The sequence below is a fragment of the Ciconia boyciana genome, chromosome 13 (assembly GCF_034638445.1).
Source record: "Ciconia boyciana chromosome 13, ASM3463844v1, whole genome shotgun sequence".
NCBI classification, from domain to species: Eukaryota; Metazoa; Chordata; class Aves; order Ciconiiformes; family Ciconiidae; genus Ciconia; species Ciconia boyciana.
In genome coordinates this window covers 842,062-863,317 of record NC_132946.1, presented here as the reverse complement: position 1 = coordinate 863,317, position 21,256 = coordinate 842,062, and the positions used below count along the sequence as shown (strand labels likewise).

Sequence of the window (21,256 nt, the reverse complement as noted above, 5' to 3'; positions counted from 1 at the left end):
CCCGTTTGTACACGTTAGGTGGAGAGCGTATCAGATATTTTTAACTTTATTTCCGTGATAACGCTATTGAACTCTCTCAGACTTTTTTTTTTAAATGGGTGGGGGGACAGGGAGTTTCTGAAGCCAGCGGCAAACACCAGCAGCATCTGTGAAGCGTTAAAGAGCCGAGCTGCTGCAAGCCCCAGCACAGCAGGCTTCTCCCGAGCACCTGCTTTTTGTGAAAAAAGCTGAAATAGCACCGAGCTGCCCTCACGCGTACCTGACAGCCCGACAAGGACAGCTGGATGGAGCCTGAAACAAGATTAAACCCTGGTTTTGGACAGGGAGCTAGGGAATTGTCCTGTAATCCACAGCCCTTTCGTACAAAGTGATACGTGGCAGCAGCAGACCCAAACCTCCACCCTGGGAGAAAGGCACCGATGGCGTCAGCCGTGGCGACGAGCGGGGTTCCCGTGGATTTCTGCCTGCATCCATCGTTCCACAAAGAAACCAGCCACAAGCCATTTGCTAATGTTTGTTCATGCAGCTGGAAGTAGCTTAGTATGTACAGAATGTTGAAACACTCAAACACAGAAATACTTAATTATCAAACTTTAATTCATAAGACTAATCTTACAGAATAAAACAATAGGATAACCAGTCAAGGTTACACTTAAAAAATCCAGCAGTGCAAGTCTAAGACCAAGTATTTGTCATCTCCCCCTCCCCTGAAATAGGCAATAGATTATTTAAAAATACCATAATACATGGTACTTACATACTCCATTTTAAATAAATCTGCAGTGGACACAAATACCTAAGACTTTTTGTTTTTTAATATAAAACCAAAGAATGAATTGCTTAGAATACGGATAAAACATGGTGAACTTCCGTGAGCCACAGAAAGCAAATCCTTGGCTAGTAGGCAGAACGGCCGTATGTTTCAGACAAGACCTGCTACAGCTCTCCTGGTCTCCCTCCTCCCTCCCCCCAGTGACGAGGACATTAATGACCAAAACAAGATGCTGACGACCTAATCCTAACAGGTGGCGAAAGGCTGGAGTACAAAACTGAACAGGAACACAGTTCCGTTGGAAAAAACCAAGTTACAGAGGAAGAAAAAGCACACAAAAGAAGGAAAGTTTGGAAACAAACCTTGCTCGGCCGAGCTGGCGCAGCGAGCAGCCGCAGCAGGGAGCGCGCGCTGCGCCTGCGCCCGCACGGCTGCATCACCGGCGGCTGTGAGGGAACGCGGCCATCGGGAAGGGGAGAGCATGGAGCAGACCACCGCCGCAACACGGCACCTCGCCAGTGCCGCTGCAAGCGCATCGTTTCTCTTTGGCCCTTAAGGCATGAAGCGACGGATGCGAACTGCGTCAAGAATAAAATTTAGCAGGTTGCGTGCGTTACAGTTATAACATATTGCGTGTTAACAGCTTCTTATCTAGCTCCTTGAATTCTGATCACTTTTTCTCTTTCATCATCATAACATCCTTATTTTAGTTACACATTTCTCATCAGTGTCATTAATGGAAACGAATGATTTACTTTAATCTCAAACTTGATATGAAAAACTTGCGAATAATACAAGATTTTCATGCAAGACACAGTCTCCATTCAAACCCGAACAAGGTTTAGTGACAGCTTTTGCATTCCTAATGCAATACTAATCCAGGACTGTTTACGCTTGGGACGCGCGAACAGAGAAGGAAGGAATACTCAACTTGGGACAAGGAGAGGAAGAAGAAACCCACAGCGCTGGGCGTGGAGAAGGAAAGGGACAGCACACAGGCGAGCTGCAACACTCAAGGCCATCGAGCAGCTTATGGAGAGCTCGGGGACCGCAGCAGGCCTCCTCCCCGGCAGGACGGCGGCAGCGAGGAGGGGGACGCTGCCCGGGCGCTGGGAGCAGCCGCCAGCGCGGCGCGGGAAACACCGGCTTTGCTCTGCGGAACCCCACAGATGCGTCACGGATGCAGTTAGTAAACCCAGCAAAGCACTTAACACAACTTCATACCCCAAAACGCTCATAGGGAATTACACATATATACAACAGGGACTCGAGCTCCGCTGAAAGGAGATCGTTGAATTGTAATTTAACCGAAATAAACTTTTGCGCAAGAATCGCCAGAGATTACCATAAACTTCCTACGGAAGATTACACGTTGGATCTCAACACAATCTTTAACAGCCAACTCAAAATACTGATTATACTTGCACTTCACTCTCAAGGCCTGTGTCTTACTGAGGACAACGCCAGAGTCCTGCACAGGACCATTTGTCACGCTGAATCTGCCCTGGAGATGATCACAGATACCAGAGAGTAGAATCCAAAGTCAAGAGAGAGGCTAGCAAGCTGCTCCCCAGTTAGGCAAGCTGTGACACTATCCAGCTAAGGAGACGGTGTTTTCTTAGACGTTAATGATCGTTAGCTAATGTCAATAATTGCCTTGGAAAAATCGGTATACACCAGAAGATACAAAGCTCCCCATCATTCCGAAAGAGAAAGCATCTTAAAAGCGGTGCTGCTAAGTTCAGCTGGAATATTCATTTCAAAGAACTCCCGGGAAACCTACTACATTAAGCCAACAAACACCAATTAAAACATTTTATGTAAGTATCACTTTCCTGTATTTTAATTAAAGCTTTGCACATAGACCAAAAAAGTGAAACAATTTCATTTTCCCAATCAAATTCAACTTGACAAGCAGCACCTAAGTAGGATCACATTTTCTTAGTTTATAATATTTTCTTCTCCGTGTTTAGAACTGCTTTGTAACCAACGGTTTTTATATTTTCTTTTGAGATGATCGATTGTGCCTGGCACAGGATGCAGAGTACTCGTGCCCTCGGGGAAGGAGCAGGCAGGAACGTTAAATACCGCCCCGTGCCCCAGGCCCAAGGTGCCCGTCTTGCCTCTTGCCTCGGCAGCAGCACCGGTACCTGCCCTCCCTCGGCACTAGCCGCAGAGCATACTCACCCGCGCCGCCGCATCCAGCACAGAAGCTGCAGGAACTCTGGGGAGGAGCTGGAACTAAGACACACGTCCTCTCAAGGAGCGAGCAAGCGAAAGAATAGGACAGGAAAGTGGAATATGAACGGAGGTACAGGCAGGTCCGAGCAAGTCAAGTAACAAGCGGGAGCTGCTAATCACAGAACCAACAAGACAGCGAGTGCAAAGATGACCCCAAGTGACAGAAAAAGCTCATGTCACCACTTTTCTTTATACTGTAGTGCGCACGCTTTCCACCAGGTACTGAATTTGAAATTTAAGCCTTAACGCCAGGACCGGCAATTTGAAAACAAGAAGTGCGATAGCTGCATTTAAGTTGTAATTTTATCTCCAATTAACTCACGCCAACTCCGCTACCTGCACTCACTTGCTCCGAGCGTCGGAAGGGGGCTGCTGTGGGAGCTGACACAGCACTGCCGCAGGAAGAGCTCCTGTCTCAATGCATTTACGTCAAGACACACTGCTGGTGGCTTGTATACAGAAAGGAAATCTCTCAAGCTACAAGAGTAACAAGCACATCACTAGTTTATATGTAGGATATGAAACACCTTTAAGATTCATATTGCATGAATGTTCTAACTGAAAATACAAAACAAAAGCTGCTTATGTTGCTACCAAGAGTCTACAGGTAAATACGTAATCTTAACACATACCATAAAGTGAACGCTTTTCCCAGTCTCTCAAATAAAATAAAATACAAATAAAATAAATACTCATTGTGGAATTTGCACCTGCTGAGTTTCAACTGGGCTGTTTCAAGGAGAGTGAAAAATGGACATGGAATATATTAAGATCAGCTATTCCTACAAGGCTATTTCTCCAGGAGGTTCACGAAATGTTGAGCTACTTGCATCGAGCAATATCGAGCCTACAGTGTTAAAAAAAGAACAGCGATCTGTTAGATGCAGGTTTAACACACAGCAAGACTGATTCAGTCTGACTGCGCAATACAATCTGCTAAGGGTGTGCACCTTTTCAGGACTGAAAGGTCCATTCAGAAAACCTGAGATAAATGGCACGCGAACTGCAGAGATGACACGCAGAACGTCACAAACCAAAGGCGAGGAGCAGTATTTCAGACAGGACGAGGTGCAAGAACTTCCTGTAAACTTGAGCAAGAGAAAAGCTGAAAGGTGATTTAAATTTCAAGAGATCAGTTGCTGGATAGATATTCTAAGTCTGGTAAGATTCACTGAATAAGATCACTATAAATTCTCAAATCCAGGTCACAAAAGGCTGCTGCAGTTATTTAGGATGCAAAACGGCATCCGAGCTTCTCTCTTCCCCGCTCCCCCCACCCCCAAACAAGGCAGGCGTCTCTTTGGTTCACTCCCTTTGCGAGATCTGCGCCACTGCTTCACCCCGCTCACGCCAGACAGCATTCTGCAGCGCGCTCCAGAGCGGGTTTTTCAGTCAGGCAGGTAAGCGTCATTGCGACAGCTGCAAAATGGTGCTGGACTGCAACATGCACCATCAAGAAAATGCTCCGAAAAACGTAGCACCCCAGGGGCAGGAGGCAGAACAGGAGCAGAGAGGTATGCAGGCGGGAGGGGAACAACCAGCGTGGCGTGGAAGGGGACAGCGAGCAGCACTGGGGCCTTGCGATTACAAAACATCCACAGTGGTATTCATCTGCTCCAGACACGCCACACAGAGAACCAACCCAGAGCTTCTTGTATTGGGGCAAAAAAATAGGAGAGGGGAGAGAAAAAAAACAAAACCCGAAAAAACTAAAGCAGGGCGTCTTTGGGTTAAAAAAAAATTAGTTTTGCTACCAAAGAGTTAAACCTGAAATAAAAGGGCCAGCAGAATATGGCTTACTAAACATCAATTTTGCATACTGTTTAAAGTTTATTTTTAAAAAACTGTTTCTGAAACTCTCAGTCACAACCAAGTAACTAAATTAAGTCTAACGCTTGTAACGGAAAGATTATGAAAATAGCTGTTTTTGTTCAAACCATGTAAAAAATCCTCAATAATACATTGTAATATTTTCTTTTCAAAACTAAATTGGAAGATCAACTCTCAGCAGATTTAAGTGTATTACACACAATATTTTGTGAATTAAGATTTATTGATTTCCATTGTATTTGCTTTAAATATGGTTGAAGCTGACTGCAGAAAAGGGATGGTGAAATTTTTAAGTTAAAAGTAAACTAATGGTGAAAGAACATCACCTCTGGCTTCCGTCAATGCCTCGTTTATCATATTTTATTAATAAGTTCCAGGACTATCACATCCAGGGATGTTGGAGGCCTCTCCCAGCAGTGTCCTTAGCTTTGTGTCATTTTCCTGTGCCAGAGGTGAGCGTGCTTTCAAAAATACTGCCACTTTCCCAGCACCGTGTCTTTGATTGCATCAACATATTGAGTTGGTACCCAATAGACCCAGTAGTAAGATGCTTCTGTTGGGCCCAGCTGAAATGCCTGCAAAGTTAAAAATGACAACATTTACAAGCGGGAAACAGAACAGCTTATACCAGTGGACAGATACAGCTTACCCACTACAAAAATCAAACACGTCTCTTATACCTACTGCCTCCTTCAAACACGTGGTGCACACTACATATATTTGGTAAGCAAAGTACCAATTAAAATGATGAGCTCTTTCCTTTTACGATACCATAGCAGCAACGAAAACTCTTGGCCAGCTGCAAGAACATGAGGAAATTATTCTGGAAGACAGAATCTGAAGCACAACCCGAAGTCTCTAAAGAAATGACCAGCATGCACAGAGTTGAGAAGCCAAACAGGAACTACCTAAGACAATGACCTGTTTTCACAGTCATAACATTTCATTGAAATTTATATTTAGACGTAACGTCCTATTCTCAACTTATGTCAGTATAAATAGGAGAGGAGCACCATGGCGCGCCAGTAACCTCTATCCTTGCTTCAGGATAAGAGTTTATTGTAGCATATTCTGAAGAGGACATTTTCTTACATGGGTGACCAAAAAATCAAGCACTTGGACAAAGACTAGATCAGTGCCTTCCTGCAGACAATAATTTTAAGGTATAACATTTCCCGTTTCTTCCCCTAAAGACGGAAGCAGACTTATATAAGGAACTTAACTCAGCATTAAAAGTTACTGTGCTTCGGAAAGCAAGATCTCAAAAAACCCCATAGATTAAAAGAAACAGCCAAAAATTCAGTAGAGTTAGCACAGCTCTCTTCTTAAATGTGTTACTTTTCTAGGCCCCATACCAGTTTTTCAGAAAATTACATACGGGGGAAAAAATATTACAGCGTCAAATCATTGTTTTTGTGAACCTTCAGCAAGGCCTGTTGTTCATATAAAAACAACAGAAACTAGAAATTAAACTAGATATAGGAAAATATCACTAACATGAAGAAATCATGAGCTATACTGCGAGTATTTTTACTGTTTTAACACTGTCACAAGACAGAAGATATGAAATAACGCTTAAGCGCTTAATGCTTGTGTGAAATCAGCCCAGATTTCCACAAAGTAGCAGATACTCAATATGCCACCCCAAATATTTACACTGTGACAGCAGACCATGTCCACATTCCCATCTTCCACAACACATGAGGCTGGTATTACTATCCATCTCCAACTTGCTCCATTTTAAAAGCCTTACTTCTGTGTAGTTGCATGAAGTAATTAGACTGGATATTATTAAAGTAGAGACGTTACTCACCATCATGTGATAATCCTCATGTCCTTCAATAGGTTCACTCACCACATTTTTAATGGACCCCATGGGTAACTTTTCTGTTCTCTCTACATTAAAATTGATCAAAGTATTATTTCTGATATATGAAGGAGTAGTATTTCACATCAATTTCAATACCACCTCCGTTACTTCCAAAAGCTCTTCATGTCAGCAGTCTCCTCTTTGGGTGACCTTTGGATACCTGCTGCTGAGAAGCCCGTCTTCTGCACCACCACCTACCCCACAGCTGGCACGCTAATAATTCAAAGGAATCCAAAACTGGATCACACAGTTCCTCGCATTTTATGTCTCTGCACCACATTAAGTACTTCCGTGTACCTGATTTGGGCCTAAACTGAGCGATGGGAAAACCCTGGCTTTATTGAATGTTTCCCCATAAGGAACCCCACTCGGACCAGCAGGATTACTCGCCATAGTGAAAGCTGGTCCAGGGGTAAGAGTGTTCAGGACTGACTACCAGGGGTTATACTAAGCTCTACAGAAGTGACAAGGCTGAAACGTGAACGAAGGTAGGCTAACTCTTTGAAAGCCTGCTCCTGGTTTTACCCTGAGGCAGTGTTCAACTGTTACTATAAAAACACAGGGAGGGAAATACGAATGAGTAAATAGGGAAAGAAACAAAAAGAGAAACTGAAAAAGATGACTACAGTTACATGACAGAGTAACGTCAGCCAGCCAGAGGTAACCAACAAGAATGACAAAGTATATGGTTCATGGCAGACTTTTGCTGTCTCAGTTCTGTCCTCGCTTCTTTCTGAAGATTTAACTCCAAGATCCTTCCTTTCAGTTCCAGCTTTCAGTGTCAGCCTAAAATTATCTTCTTGGATATAAGGCAGAGAAAACCATAAACACTCTACAAAGGAGAAACTGAACTATGAGTTCCTTAGATATATCTGATTTGTGTCATCCAAAAAAAACCCCACCTACCTAAAAAAGGCACACAGGGAGATAAACTTAGTGATGTAAAGACAAATGTTCTCTACCTCCGTGCTGTAACTAAGCTGACTCCGAACTACCCCACTCAGACTCGCAACATTCATTCATTAAAATCTTACTTTGCGCTCGTTTAGCATCCCGCAAATCAATTACTCTTCACAGTATCTCAGCAATAGACAAATCCATATTATCAATGTCTCTACGAAAACGACACAGAGCAACTAGGAAACATCTACCTGTACCAAACCTTAGACTACAAAAACGTACAAAGTGATCTGTGAAGCACAGGGAGGATGCGCGGGGGAAGAATCAGTTTCAACTTTCCAGGACTAGTAAGTGAAAAACTGTGTTAACACCCAGTTGGTTTCATTCTAGCCCTTATGTGCTGGCATCTGCCATGAATTTCTCAGAGCAGGAAGGAGTTTCTCCCAACAACAGCCAGCAATTACAACCATTCCCTAGAGGAAGCAAGCTGCTGCTAATTTTGGGAAGTAGGGAAACAGGTTATGTGAAAGACAGATGACTACAAGAAGAATCAAATTTCACACCTTAAGAAACACTAATCTAGAACACTTCAGAAATACTAAACTTGAAACTCGTCTAGGTGAAGGAAGAGGACTAATTACCTAAATACATGTATTTAGAACATGTATTTAGAAGCAGGTATTTAGAACACATTATCAGTAACAAAAATCTGGCTGCCCAACCTACAGAGGAAGAAACCCACAATGTCTCACTCCATCACTTAGCCCAGGAGAAAAATCACTGCAGCTGGTACCAAGAGAGGTTTTAAAGCCAGAAAAATCTTCACAGTCAAGTCTGTCCTACAAAGGAAAGGTCAAAAACTTCCGAGATTTCTGCTTACTTTGGCAATAACGTAGCAGCTGGAGGTGCCATCCAAAGCTAATGTTACCATCCAATTGGGTTACTTTACTGGGACAGTGAGCAAGCACTTCTACTCCTCTTGCTCATCACTATAGCATTGCCCCATCCTGGTCAAACTAAAGGAGCACAGATTCCTTTGGAGGCAGGGGGTTATCTGAGACGTCCTCAGCAATGCACGTTATCACCACAGCACTTTCAGCTCCTCCTGGCACCACTCAAGACGGTAAACTGATTCCTCTGCACAGCAACACATGCCACAGTTTCTGCAGTTGTACATCACTGAAACAAGACACCCAACTAATTTTGGTTGGAAGGACAGATAATGACAGAGACGCCAGCACTCCTAGTTTTAATGCCGGTCCCAAGATTCCCTTTCGAGTCTTAGCCAAGTCATTGAGCCTCTATGTGATGCTGGCATCAAACCAATGTTTATGAAGTGCTTTTGAGATATGCTGGAAATGCCAAATATTATAATTTACGTTTGGAGCTATGAATAGCAGATTGGAACATTAATCTACCGGCATAACTGAACTCAAGTTTTGCAAGAACAGAAGTAAAATAACAAGTGATATTCAATGATCTGGGAGAATGGCATTTGAGAAGAGGAAGCAAAATTTAGTTTTGAAGTACTGCAATACCAACACTACTCCCTAAACACAATTTAGTCACACCAGAAGCTATTTCTAGGTCACTGTCCTGGCTTCGGCTGGGACAGAGTTGATTTTCTTCCTAGTAGCTGGTATAGTGCTGTGTTTTGGATTTAGTATGAGAATAATGCTGATAACACAGGGATGTTTTCATTCCTGCTGAGCAGTACTTGCACAGCGTCAAGGCCTTTTCTGCCTCTCACCCCACCCCACCAGCGAGGAGGCTGGGGGGCACAAGGAGCTGGGAGGGGACACGGCCGGGACAGCTGACCCCCACTGACCAAAGGGCTATCCCACACCGTATGGCGTCATGCTCAGCGTATAAAGCTGGGGAAGAAGAAGGAAGGGGGGGACGTTCGGAGCGATGGCGTTTGTCTTCCCAAGTCACCGTTAGGCGTGATGGAGCCCTGCTTTCCTGGAGATGGCTGAACTCCTGCCTGCCCGTGGGAAGGAGTGAAGGAATTCCTTGGTTTGCTTTGCTTGCGTGCGCGGCTTTTGCTTTCCCTATTAAACTGTCTTTATCTCAACCCACGGGTTTTCTCACTTTTACTCTCCCGATTCTCTCCCCCATCCCACCGGGGGGGAGTGAGCAAGCAGCTCGGGGGGGCTGAGTTGCCAGCTGGGGCTAAACCATGATCATCACACAATTCACTTACAGCCCAATTATCAATTATTCATCTCAGAGTTTTAGAGTTGCTCACCTTTTGTACCAATCCATAGCTGGTCTTGCTCAAGTTTAAAGGTCAATCTTACTTTCCCCCCTGACTTGTTGTACATGCCAGATAACGGCACTGTTGGCAGGCGCTCCTACAAAGAGGCAACATAGTAAGGTGAAGGACTTTAAGAGGAAAAGCTATATCCTCTTAACTTTTTAAGCACAAGGATGATCCATCTTTCCAGTTTTCTACTACGATAGCAAGGAATGATTGAACCAGCAAAGAAAGGTCTCAAAACACAAACAACGTCTCCCTCTCCTGATTGCGACAATTTCTTAAGTACTTACCTGAACACCTTTAACAGAAGGCATCACATCATCAGGTTTTCCTTTATCCAATACTTTTCTGTGTTGCTACAATATAAAAACAGAAATTAGAATTTACAGAAACGCAACAAAGCTTTTCAATTTACTTCCAGCTGCACCCTTGGCCATATCCCCGATAGCACTAAGAGACAGTTAAGGACTATTCACAGTCATTTATCACACAGGAAACGGTTAATTTTCAAAGTTAACCGAGCACTTTCTGTGACAGTCTAAAGAAATTATATAAATGAATAAAACCCCAATATAATGCAAAGGGTAACATCCCTCCTAGAATATACAGAACTATATATCTATAAAAAATTAAAGAATCCCAAGTCCCACTTTAATATCGTACATGCTGAATCACATAGTTGGCATTTGGCAAGACAGTTTTAACAGTCAAGTGTTATATCCAGTGAATGGCAGAAAACCCTCCACATCTGACAGTGCAACATACCGCAACACAGCAACAAACCAGAACAGATTAGAGCAGTAGTAACTAGGAAAACCATGCTCACAGCTTGTAAGTTGCTGAGTACCTTTAAACAATGATGGAACTTACAGTGAACGTGAACTATGATAAATTATAGAAAAACAAAAGCATGTTTCATAAAGGTTGCAGTTCAGTGATGCACTATTTAATTTTTAATCAAATCACCTTTTAATCAAGGTACTGGGCCGGTAATACCTTGAGCTGAAAATCCTTTATCAGCCCCACAACACTGCAGCACCGCCACCAAACCAAGCCTCACTGCGCTGTACTTCACTCCCTATTCGGAGGCAGCACTTCAAGATGCGAGAGGAGTACGCAACATCCGTGTTCCCTTCAGCGCTGGGACAGCTGAAGGAACTGCTCTCTTGCTGTTCATTTTAAAGGCAATTTTTGGAGGTCAAATGCTTTTATGCCACAAAAATTAGTTAGTTTTTAGATATAATTAATTTAGACTGCATTTGAGCTAACAACCGTGAAATATTTCTATTATTTACCATTTCTTGTCTGAAACGCAAGGCTGTACCTAGCACCAGGACAAGCGGTGTCTTGCAAAGCCCCAGTCTCCACTAGGCTAAACGTTTTTCTGCTGCTAGAACTCCTCTGCACAGAGCCCTTCTTCTATGGCTTAGCGGTGAGAAAAGAAACCCCAAGAGAAGCTTTGAGGAGGAACAGGACCCAAAGGTGACTGCAGAGCACTACAAGAAAACCGCGTAAACCCTACAGCTCCCCCACGCCAGGAATTATTGAGACATCAATAACCTTTTGTCTGCAGAGCGGCTCCTTTTTATTTTCTTCAGCTTTGACCTCCTGCTGAGCAGCTTCTTTGGGTGTATTTACTGCTAAAACATCATTGATAGTAGAGCCAACAACCATTATTTTCGCTCCGTTTGTTACTTTGATTTCCCGCAACGTTTTCTCCTCTGGTAGAAGTCCCTTGAACATAACTTTCTGCATAGCAGGTGGAAGGCCTAAGAGGCAAGAACAACCATTACCAGACCGCCGGACAGCGGCGAGAGGAGGCGCGGGCTGCGGCGGGAGAGGCGGCGGCAGCCCCGACAGACCTGTGAGCGAGTGGATCTTCTGCTTCAGCTCGGCCCCCGTGCTGTCCAGGCAGAACTTGACGTCGTACTTGTTCTTGTTCCAGATAACCTTTAGCTCCACCAGCTCCTTCCCGCTCTCCGCGTCGCCGCCGTTGCTGACAGACGCCTGCGGGGGATCCCGGCGCTCCTCGCCCTCCGGAGACCGCCCCGCCGCCGGCGAGCCGCCCTCTCCGCCGCAGCCCAGCGGCAGCTCCTGCGCCTCCGCCTCCATGCCCGGCTCCTCGGCACCTGCAGGCGAGCGGACAGGAAGCGCCCGGCCAGCGGGAGCTGCCCCGGCCCACCCGGCCCGGCCCGCCCCGGCCCGGCCCGCCCGCGCTCCAGCCCGGAGCGCCGCCCGGCGCCGCGCCGCCCCCGCCGCCCGCAGACTGCCCGGGGCCGGCTCCCCGGGGCCGGCTCCCCGGGGCCGGCTCCCCGCGCCGGCGCCTCCCCGCGCCTCCCCTCCCCTCCCCTCCCCGCCCCGCCCCGTCCCGCCCCGTCCCGTCCCGCGCCGCCGCCCGCCGCCGCGCCCCGCCGCCGAGACCGCGGGCTCCTACCATCGGCGGCGGCGGAGGCGGCGGCGGCGGCCATGATGATTGTGTACAATCTGCCGCGGGGCACGCCGGGAAACGCCCGCCGCTGCCTGCTGGGCCGCGCCGGCTCCCGTAGCCCGCCCCCTCCCGCCTCTCCCGGCCCAGTGGGCGGGGCGGGCCCCGCAGGCCGCGCCCCCCGGCCCCCGGCCGCGCCGCCCGGGGACGCGGGCAGGGGCGTCCCGGGCCTCCGCCCAGCCCCTGCGGGCGCCGAGGCCCTGCCCGGTGGGGCCCGCGCTGCCGGCGCCCCGCGGCAGCAGGAGGAGGGTGGCGGCGGCTTTACGGGGCGCCCCGCCCCCCGGCCGCTGCGGGCCAGGGGATTGGCTGGGCGCGCCCGGGCGGAAGCGGCGCCCGCGGCCACGTGGGCGGGATGGCGCGAGCGCTGCGGACGCTGCGGGGCGCGGCGGGGCCGGAGCGGGGCCCGGGCCCGGGGCTGGGGCCGCGGGTGCGGTTCGGGCCCAGCCCCACAGGTAACGGCCGGCCCTCGCCAGGCCCGCCCCCCTGCCCCCCGCGGGGCGCCGCTTTGGGTGGGAAAACGCGGGTCGGCACGCTGCGGGAGCGCGGGCCCCGAGAGCGGGGAGAAGGCGGCGGCCGGTGCCGGGCCGCGGGGCGCTCCGCGGCTCCTTCCGCTGCGGCCTCTGGGCTGGGGTGCCCGCTCGCTCTGCGGGAGGGCCGAGGGACCCGGCTCCGGCCGGGCCCCCCCCGGCTGGGCTCGCCCTGAAGCGGCTGCAGCTCGTGTCGGTCCAGCGGCACGGCAGGGCCGCGGGGTCCCGTCCCGTGGAAGACCACGGCGTTAGTATTTCCCGGCGCCGGCCGGCTTACCGGTGATCTCCGGATCCCCGCAGGGAACGCGTGCCTGCAGGGCAGTTGCCAGTAGTTCATTCCCGTAGCAAAGCCCGCAAGGGCAGCGAGGTCTGCAGCACGGCCCGCGCCCCCCTTCGCGCTTCGCGCCCGTTTCCGTTCAGGTAGCGCTGCCCTCCCAGCCCGTATTTGAAACTCTCTTTGTTGGGCCTTCGTTATGATGGCCTCCTCTGATTTCCACGTGATAACAGGTTTTCTGCATTTGGGCGGCCTTCGGACTGCTTTGTACAATTACATTTTTGCCAAGAAACACCGAGGGACCTTTATTTTGAGAGTGGAGGACACAGATCAGAATCGAGTGGTGCCTGGAGCTGCAGAAGGAATAGAAGATATGCTGGATTGGGCAGGTATTTACAGACATCTTTCACTTTTTACTTGCTGAAAGATTCCCTTCTTTTTAGAGATTAACAGGACCCAAATTGAGAGTATTTTGCATGATGGCAAGCTGTGCAGCGTTTCAGATGATGAATTAGTTGAGGTGTAGTTATTTCTACAGCTAGGCGTCAGGAGAGCCCTATTGGAAGTACGTTTTATAGCAGGAGTAACTGGTTAGGCTTGGTTTCTTTTGGCTGTGTTGTCTGACACACAGAAAGATCCAAACGTGTGGAAGTGGCCCGATGTGCAGCTGTAACAAATGTTGTGCAGGAGAGACCTGATGGGAGGGTCAGAAGTTGGAGCTCGCAGACCTCGCTGTAAATCAATGAGTTATTTGTATACAGAGCATTTGCTAAAGGGGATCTGGAGGCGACAGTTTTCATTTTGAATCTTCTGCTTCTTTTTGAGCTTAAGAACTAGAAGTGAGGGTGATTTTAGAATACAGAGCTGGGATAAAGTTAGGGCCAGATCCCACAGATGCTGCCATTAGTGGGCAGGTGAACTTCAAGGGACTAGGACTCTGCTGTTGAGTAATAACTTTGGAGTAGGTAAAATAATTGGGTAAGGTCTCAACTGTATTTTTGTGGTATGAGTGTTCGTTACTATAAAAAGGGTGGATGCTACTTCGTATGTGTACACCTGACTGCATTTTGCTCTAAGTAGTGTATCAGCCACTCAACTTTTTACTAGGTCCTGGTATTTTTTTCTGCTTGTTGCTTCACACACACAATACTCTAAATTCTGAAGGTGTCGGCTGCTGTTTATCTTCTGAGTCCAGGGGAATCTGACTCCTGTGCTAGACAGATGCCATTAGCCGGCTGCCCTGGAGCAGAAACCATCTTTGGACGCTCTCCAGAGCCTTGCTGTTTCATCTTCATTCAGTGTGCTCCGATGGTGGGTTTCACTCTGCCTTTTTATGGGCTTTCTAAGTCCCGCCATACTGATATTTCAGGTATTCCCCCTGACGAGAGTCCTCGCCGCGGTGGTTCCTTTGGACCCTACCAGCAGTCACACAGACTTGACCTTTACAGGAGAGCCAGCGACGTGCTTTTGGAGAGAGGCGCGGCGTACCGCTGCTTCTGTACCCCTCAGCGCCTGGAACTGCTGAAGAAGGAGGCTTTGCGGAGCCAGCAGACCCCGCGGTAGGGATTCCTTGCCCCTGGGTGGTTCCCTGTGCTGCACGCTTGCAAAAACTTACGACAACGTGCGCGGCAATACCATTGTAATCTCGCTGCCCATAGAGAGAGAAGCCAGCGTAACCCTTAGAGGCTTAGGGGAGTGACCTCCAGAGATGAGGTGGTTTGACTGGAGATGTGGTGGGCAGGTTACAGCTAAAACTGAGGGATCAATTTAGAGTTTTGGGAATGTAAAAATGGCTGATGGGGTCAGCCTGTATTGAACTGAGACTTTCATTCTCCTTTCTTAAAGATACGACAACCGGTGTCGGCACCTGACGCCCACAGAAGTGTCTGAGAAGCTGTCGCGGGGCCTTGACTGGGTAGTCCGCTTCCGCCTGGAGAAGGGGGTGGAACCCTTTCGGGACCTGGTTTATGGCTGGAACAAGCACGAAGTGGCTGACGTGGAAGGCGACCCAGTGATTCTCAAGGGGGACGGCTTCCCCACTTACCACCTGGCAAATGTGGTGGATGACCATTACATGGGCGTCAGCCACGTTCTGCGCGGAACCGAGTGGCTGACTTCAACATCCAAGCACCTCCTTCTCTACAAAGCCTTTGGCTGGGATCCCCCTCAGTTTGGTCACCTCCCGCTGCTTCTGAACAAAGACGGTGGCAAGCTGTCGAAAAGGCAGGGGGACATCTTTCTGGAGTGCTTTGCTCGGGATGGCTACTTGCCAGAGGCTCTGCTGGACATCATAACCAACTGTGGCTCTGGATTTGCAGGTATCGACAACAGGCTCGGTACTTGCTAGGACACTGACTTTGGGGAATGGGTTAGGTTTATTTTAATAGCTGAGAACTTTGACAGTGTTTGACAGGATCAGGGAACGGGTGTCAGGTGAGCAACCTGTCACTGAAATGCCACCAGGGCTTCTGCAGAGCTCCTGTGAAAGACTGGGTGGTGTGCTGGAACGGTGGGAATCTTTCTGCCTCTGTGCAGCCATTTAAATTGAGTCCAATGCTGAATGGGTTCCTACTTGGGACAACATTCATCTCAGGGTGAAGAAACTGTCTGTGAACTCTTGGGAAAACTTGTATTCTATGGTTAATAATTGCAGTGTCCTGTATTACATCTGCCACACTTCTCGTTTAACCTGAAAGGCCATGAGAAGTTGAGTCAATGACTCCTTTCGTTGCTCTTGCTGTGTGGGGATCACAAATTAACTTGGCTTTGGGAACTCTGCTTGGGCATGAAACCTTTCTTGGGCAGTGGAGCCTCGTGGCCGAGCGTTACTTCTTTTTGGCTGACTGATGCAAGGGGTGTTCCACTGAAGAGCCAAGCAGAATGTCCCAGTTTCCACTTCCTCACCAGTAGTGAGCAGAGCCTGCTCTTAGGGAGAGGGCAGCTTCCCGTGCATGCCTGCTACAAGTTCCCTCCTGTTTGCTGGGGTACGTCCCTGTGAGCACTGCGACAAGCGGCTCTGCTGTGCCGCTTCTTCCTTGGGTGTGCTGCTGCCCCGGCCCGGCGCTCGAGGCTTGCAATGAGACGCAGTGACACTGGTTCCCTGTGGGAGAGTGGATGCGTATTATTCCCTTGTTGGGTCGTTTTGCAGAGAAACAGATGGGGAGGACTTTGGAGGAGCTGATCTCGCAGTTTGAAATAGGCAGAATTACAACCCACTCTGCCCTCCTGGATCTTGAAAAACTCCCAGAATTCAACAGGTATAAATATCAGTGGTAACTTCAAAACTTAATAATCTGTACATCAGTGAGAATTTATTCCTAGCATTTGGCTTTGTCTGGAGATTTTATTTATGGATGAAGCATGGTCCCAGCACAGCAGCTTTTTCGCTGCGCTACAGCGAAGTATAAGTTTCTGCTTACACCATTCCCCTCTCCTCTCCCGTCCTGTGCTCGGACACTGGTGTTGGGCGCACTGTAAAAACCTGGGCAGACGGTGTGTGGCTAGGAGGATGCAAGGTCTTAAGTTTAGATTCAAAATAACATCTAAAAAGAGGCAACACTTCCAGGGGGTACTTCTGCAAGTACGCTCGTGTGCTACGGGGATATTGTGCTGCTGAGAGTTACCACATCTTTTGTTCAATGTGGTGCTTTAGCGCTTAAGGCTTTGTTGTAGAAAGTCTGTCTGGAGTTTAATGTTGCTTTTCTAACAGTTTTAATTGGTAAATGTTGTGAGGTTGGGATGATTAGATCCAATCTAACGCAAAGCAGTCCAAAAGCAGTTTTCTTCTTTGTTACAGGATTCACCTCACCCGTCATATTGAGAAGGAAGAGCTGCGACAGAAGCTAATTAGAGAGTTGCAGTTGCTGGTGGAGCGCGTCTATGGGGATCAACAAGTGGATCAAGAGGTTCTAGGAAAGGAATACGTGGAGCGAGTCCTCCTGCTGAGAAAAGTATGAGCAGCGATAGCATTGTGGCACTGTTTGGGGGAGCTGAGGTTTTGTGGGGTTCCTGGATGAAGACTCAGCTGAGTCCTGGGCACTGCTTTGGTCTGAGCTCTGAAGCTCCACAGCCTGCAGATGGCTGTCACTGCCAGCTCAAGTGATCGTGTGCGTGCTGACTGCCAAAACCCGATGATATAGTTAGCTGACCTGTAGGAATGGGCATGGGGAATATCTTGGTGGTCTTTGCAGAGCCGTAAGCTCATCCGTGCTTTGCCGAGCTATCAGAGAGCTCCTTTGGCAGAGGGAGGACATGTTCCTGCTGTGGCAGCAAATCAGGGAATTGTAGGATTTTCTTGGAAGGCCTCTCTGATTTGTGCTCAGAGCAGGACTGTCAGTAGTGCTGGGTCAGGTCATCTGTGGCTTTGTCTAGATGAGTGTTGAAAACCTCCAAGCTGCGCTTCTCCAGTAGCCCAGGGTGCGGCTGGCTTGTGGTGGGAAGGTCCAGCACCCGGGGCCCCTCGTGCTAGGAGACTGCTCACCTCTAGCTTTTGCTGACGGGGCAGCATAAGGTGCTTCTGCTTTGCCGCTGCTTCATGCTTTGGTAGCAAAGTTAAAGCCACCTCTTTGCAGAGGTGGATGAAGCTCTCGGGGGTTAAACTAGTGGGGTTTGTGCATTGGGAGTGGCAGTTAAGTTACCCGGCAGTTAAGTGGCAGAGTGCCGGCTGTAAAGGGGACAGAAGATACTGTGGCTTTTCCCCATGCCAGGAAGGAGGATGAGCCCAGCTGTTTCCCAGTCTGCCCCTGGGATGCTGCTGTAGTATCTGGGGACCTCCTTGGGAAGAATAAAGCTGCTTTATAAGGACAGGAAGAGACCCGACTGTTCCAGCACGGAGGCTGCACTGTGGCAGCGGGACGGTGACTCATGTGACTTCCCACTGTCTCTTGAAAGGTGGCAGATGAAGGCGGTGAGCCACTTCCCCGGACTAACTCTGCGTCAGCCTGCACGTGGCTCTGCAGCATGGGTACAGCCGCGGCCCGTTGGGCTTCTGTGTCCCTGCTCACACCAGGTGGTTATGGGTGTGAAAAACTCAGCTGCCCAAACGTCAGCGGTTCACGTTTCCTCTGAGCAGTACCGAGTAGGAGGCAGTGGTGTGTTTGGACCCTCTTTAACTGTTTGTGAAGTCCAGACAGGATGTGTTTGCTCCCCCCCCCAGCTTAACCCTCAGCCTTGACAGCTTTGCTTCCTTTCTCCAGGGTCACATAAGCCTCCTGAAGGACCTGGTGTCATCTGATTATTCTTACTTATGGGTTAGGCCCTCGGTACCCCGAGAACAGCTACAAACTATTTCTGCAGAAGTAGATGAAATCGGAAAACTAGTCTTAGGGTAAGTGTCTCTTCCCAGCTCTGTACACACCCACCTACCCGCCCCAGAGCATTACTCTTGGCTGCTGTATTGATGTTGGACGTGCCCATAGTTCTTACTGCATTTGCTTTACTTTGGAATGTGCTGTAGTTAATAACCAGTGAGAAATTCTGTGGTTTTAATTGAAAAGCAGCTCGCCAGCGGGAAAGTTCACATCAGTGCTCTCAAGCAAGAATTGTCACGTCTGGATTCAGTAAAGCACCAAGCACGGCGGAGTTTGTGTGCCAGCATGGTGCTAACGAAGCAGCGCTGTTAACAGGGTTTTCCCATGCCACCTATCTCCTGTGCTTTTGTCTGCTCTAGCATCGAACTGGAGAAGTGCAAGGTGGTTTTGGTCAACATGTACTCAGATTACGTAATGAGGCTTCTGGGTCCCTGGAATGAACCCAGTTCGTGTCCAGCCGGAATCACCGTCACTTCTGAAGAGCTCGTCCCTGGGGGGCTTTTCCTGCTTCCATTTCTTGGTCTCTAGCTAGCAGTCTGCAGTTCTGTCTGCTCAGAAACATTGCTGGGATGGCAGACAGTCTGCCCAGCCTAGGACCTTCCCGCTGTGCCAGTGAGTTTTGTGGAGTTTTGCCAAGGAGTTTCACTGCTGCCCCACGTCCCTCTGCCACTCCACGCCTTGCAGCTAGGTGGGGTGGTATGTCCGTCGCCTGTCCAGTTCAGATCTCGCCTCTGGACTAAAATGAGCCCCGAAACCCAGTTTTGGGAGTAATTAAGGTGGCAGTATCTGCAAATTGAGCTATTATTTCCAGCTATCTGTAAAGCTAGTTGCCCTCAGTCATTGTCACAGCTGAGTGGTAACTGAATCGAAGCGATGGGAATTTAAATGTCAGAATGCTCGCTATCCTGGAGGGATAACAGTACTGCTACCTACAGCTGAGTACTATCAGCGATGGCCCCTGCATCTCTAAAAATCGTATTATTAAAAAAGAACTCAGAATTACTGCTTTTGCTGTGGTTTTCCAGGTCCTTGGCATAATTTTGTGATTGAAACTTGATGCTTGCTTTTCTGAACAAACTCTGCTTCTGGTGCTGTTGAAGTAAAGGTGTGGTTTTGCAAAGCGGAGTCTCAGCAGCAGTATGGAGGAAAAGCAGTCCCACCTGCCAGCCTAGGAGGGCACCTGTGTACACGACCGACGCTGCAGTGAGCAGAGGGAGTGCCCTGGCACAGAGCAGGAGGCAAGGGCAGGAAAGTTTACCTTGAACTGCTGCTGTTGCCAGAAGATTTTGCAAAACCAGTCTGAGGCAGCTGGCAGTCATCAAAGTCATTAGTCATTTCTGGGTAGGAATCCTGTGTTTTGTACGTCCCCAGATTGTAAGGACATCTTCTTTCCTAAAGGCTCATGACAAGGCGGGCAGCTGTTTTGACTGTGGAGGAGTTGAACAAAGACCTGAGAAGCCTCCAGAACCAAACCAAAGAGACTAAGTACAGCAGCGTGATGAAGCTCCTTCGCTTGGCTCTCAGTGGGCAGCAGGTAAAAAAATATACATTCTGAGTCTGAGACCTTCATGTTTTTTTAAACAGCTATCTTCTCTCTGAGCAAGGTATTGGTATTTGGACATCTTGCAAGAATTGACATCAGCTTCTGTTACGAGCGAATGTACCGATATACAGCAATTCTGGAAGAAAAGGCTGTTCTGAAAGTTTCAGAAAGGCAGAAGTTGTCAAAGCATGGGTATGCTGGTCACAAGTGTGAAGTTAGAAAAACCTCTGGACCAGCTGTAAGGAGTGTTGGCAAGGTTGTAGGTTTTGGGTAAAACTGGGATTTTATGTGCAATCTGCTTTTACAAAGTTCAAAAGCAAGTTCTACAGAAGTTCTTCAAAGCCTTATCCTGGCTTAGGCTCTGACATCAGTCCGTCTGGGCCAGGTTGACCATTCTTAGCATTTTACTTCAGGAGAAAAAATAACCCAAACCCTTGTTTCAAGATTACTAATAAAAGCCCTACCCTTGGTCTAACAGCGATCTGATAGCTAATCACTCTATCATTTCCGCCATGATGATGCATAAACACGTGCTGAAAAGTGTAAGTTTCCATTTGTACAATGACTTCTTCTGTGTTTTCAGCATGGACCGAGCGTTGCTGAGATGATGGTGACCTTGGGACCCAAAGAAGTGTGTGGAAGAATACAAAAAGCACTGTCTAGCTAATACGAGACAGAAATGACACCGACAGCCAGCCCGTGGACTCGGATGGTGTAGGCAGCGTGTGTCATTGTCCTAGACCTGTATTTTTTGATCTCAGCATGATTATCTTTGATCAGATGAGCTGGGCTTTAGACCAGGCAGGTGTCATCATGATGTTTCCAGGTCTGTGTGTATCTGCACTAAGCATAAGCCAGTTTGTCTGGGAGAGGAACCGAATACGGATTTAGGTCTGTCCTTCTGCTTTCATCTCATGCAAATAGACTGATGCAAACTCCCAGGCTGGGAGAAAGAGAATTTTATCAGCATTTAAATTCAGACCATGTGGACAGAAGCAATGCTGTTTCTGATACCAGCACGGCTCGTCTCAAGCGACCGGTCTCTTTTTGGAGAGGGCCTTGCAATCAGGGTACCTACAGCTACGACAACGCAGGTCCCCAACAAATACCGTGGGGAGGGTATTTTTATAGATATAAATATATATATAAAATATAATATATATATTGTAGCTGCTGCCCTCTTGGCTTCCCTGTTGTCCTGCCAGGCTGAGGGAGCTGCCCGGAGAGGGGGACTCCCCTCCCTGT

The 21,256-nt window shown here is 48.4% G+C and overlaps 2 protein-coding genes across 3 annotated transcripts; one reads left to right on the top strand and one right to left on the bottom strand.

Moving 5' to 3' along the window:
- Positions 1–578: 578 nt before the first annotated feature.
- On the bottom strand, positions 579–12,464 carry UBFD1 (ubiquitin family domain containing 1). The gene is made up of 7 exons (XM_072878005.1): positions 12,308–12,464; positions 11,736–12,002; positions 11,434–11,642; positions 10,164–10,229; positions 9,862–9,967; positions 6,657–6,739; positions 579–5,418 (listed from the first exon to the last, which is right to left on the bottom strand). The coding sequence occupies exons 1-7, from the start codon at positions 12,339–12,341 to the stop codon at positions 5,308–5,310; spliced, it is 876 nt and encodes a 291-aa protein (XP_072734106.1). The 5' UTR covers positions 12,342–12,464; the 3' UTR covers positions 579–5,307.
- A 128-nt stretch (positions 12,465–12,592) lies between these two features.
- EARS2 (glutamyl-tRNA synthetase 2, mitochondrial) lies at positions 12,593–21,171 on the top strand. 2 transcript variants are annotated; one of them, XM_072878003.1, is made up of 9 exons: positions 12,593–12,810; positions 13,393–13,548; positions 14,529–14,718; positions 15,005–15,477; positions 16,308–16,416; positions 16,956–17,109; positions 18,355–18,485; positions 19,867–20,002; positions 20,595–21,171. In XM_072878003.1, exons 1-9 carry the CDS (start codon positions 12,711–12,713, stop codon positions 20,676–20,678), a joined length of 1,533 nt encoding a protein of 510 aa, XP_072734104.1. In that variant the 5' UTR covers positions 12,593–12,710; the 3' UTR covers positions 20,679–21,171. The 2 variants fall into 2 exon arrangements, with proteins under 2 accessions (XP_072734104.1, XP_072734105.1); XM_072878004.1 differs by having other exon boundaries at positions 12,711–13,305; positions 13,449–13,548.
- The last annotated feature ends 85 nt before the right edge of the window (positions 21,172–21,256 follow it).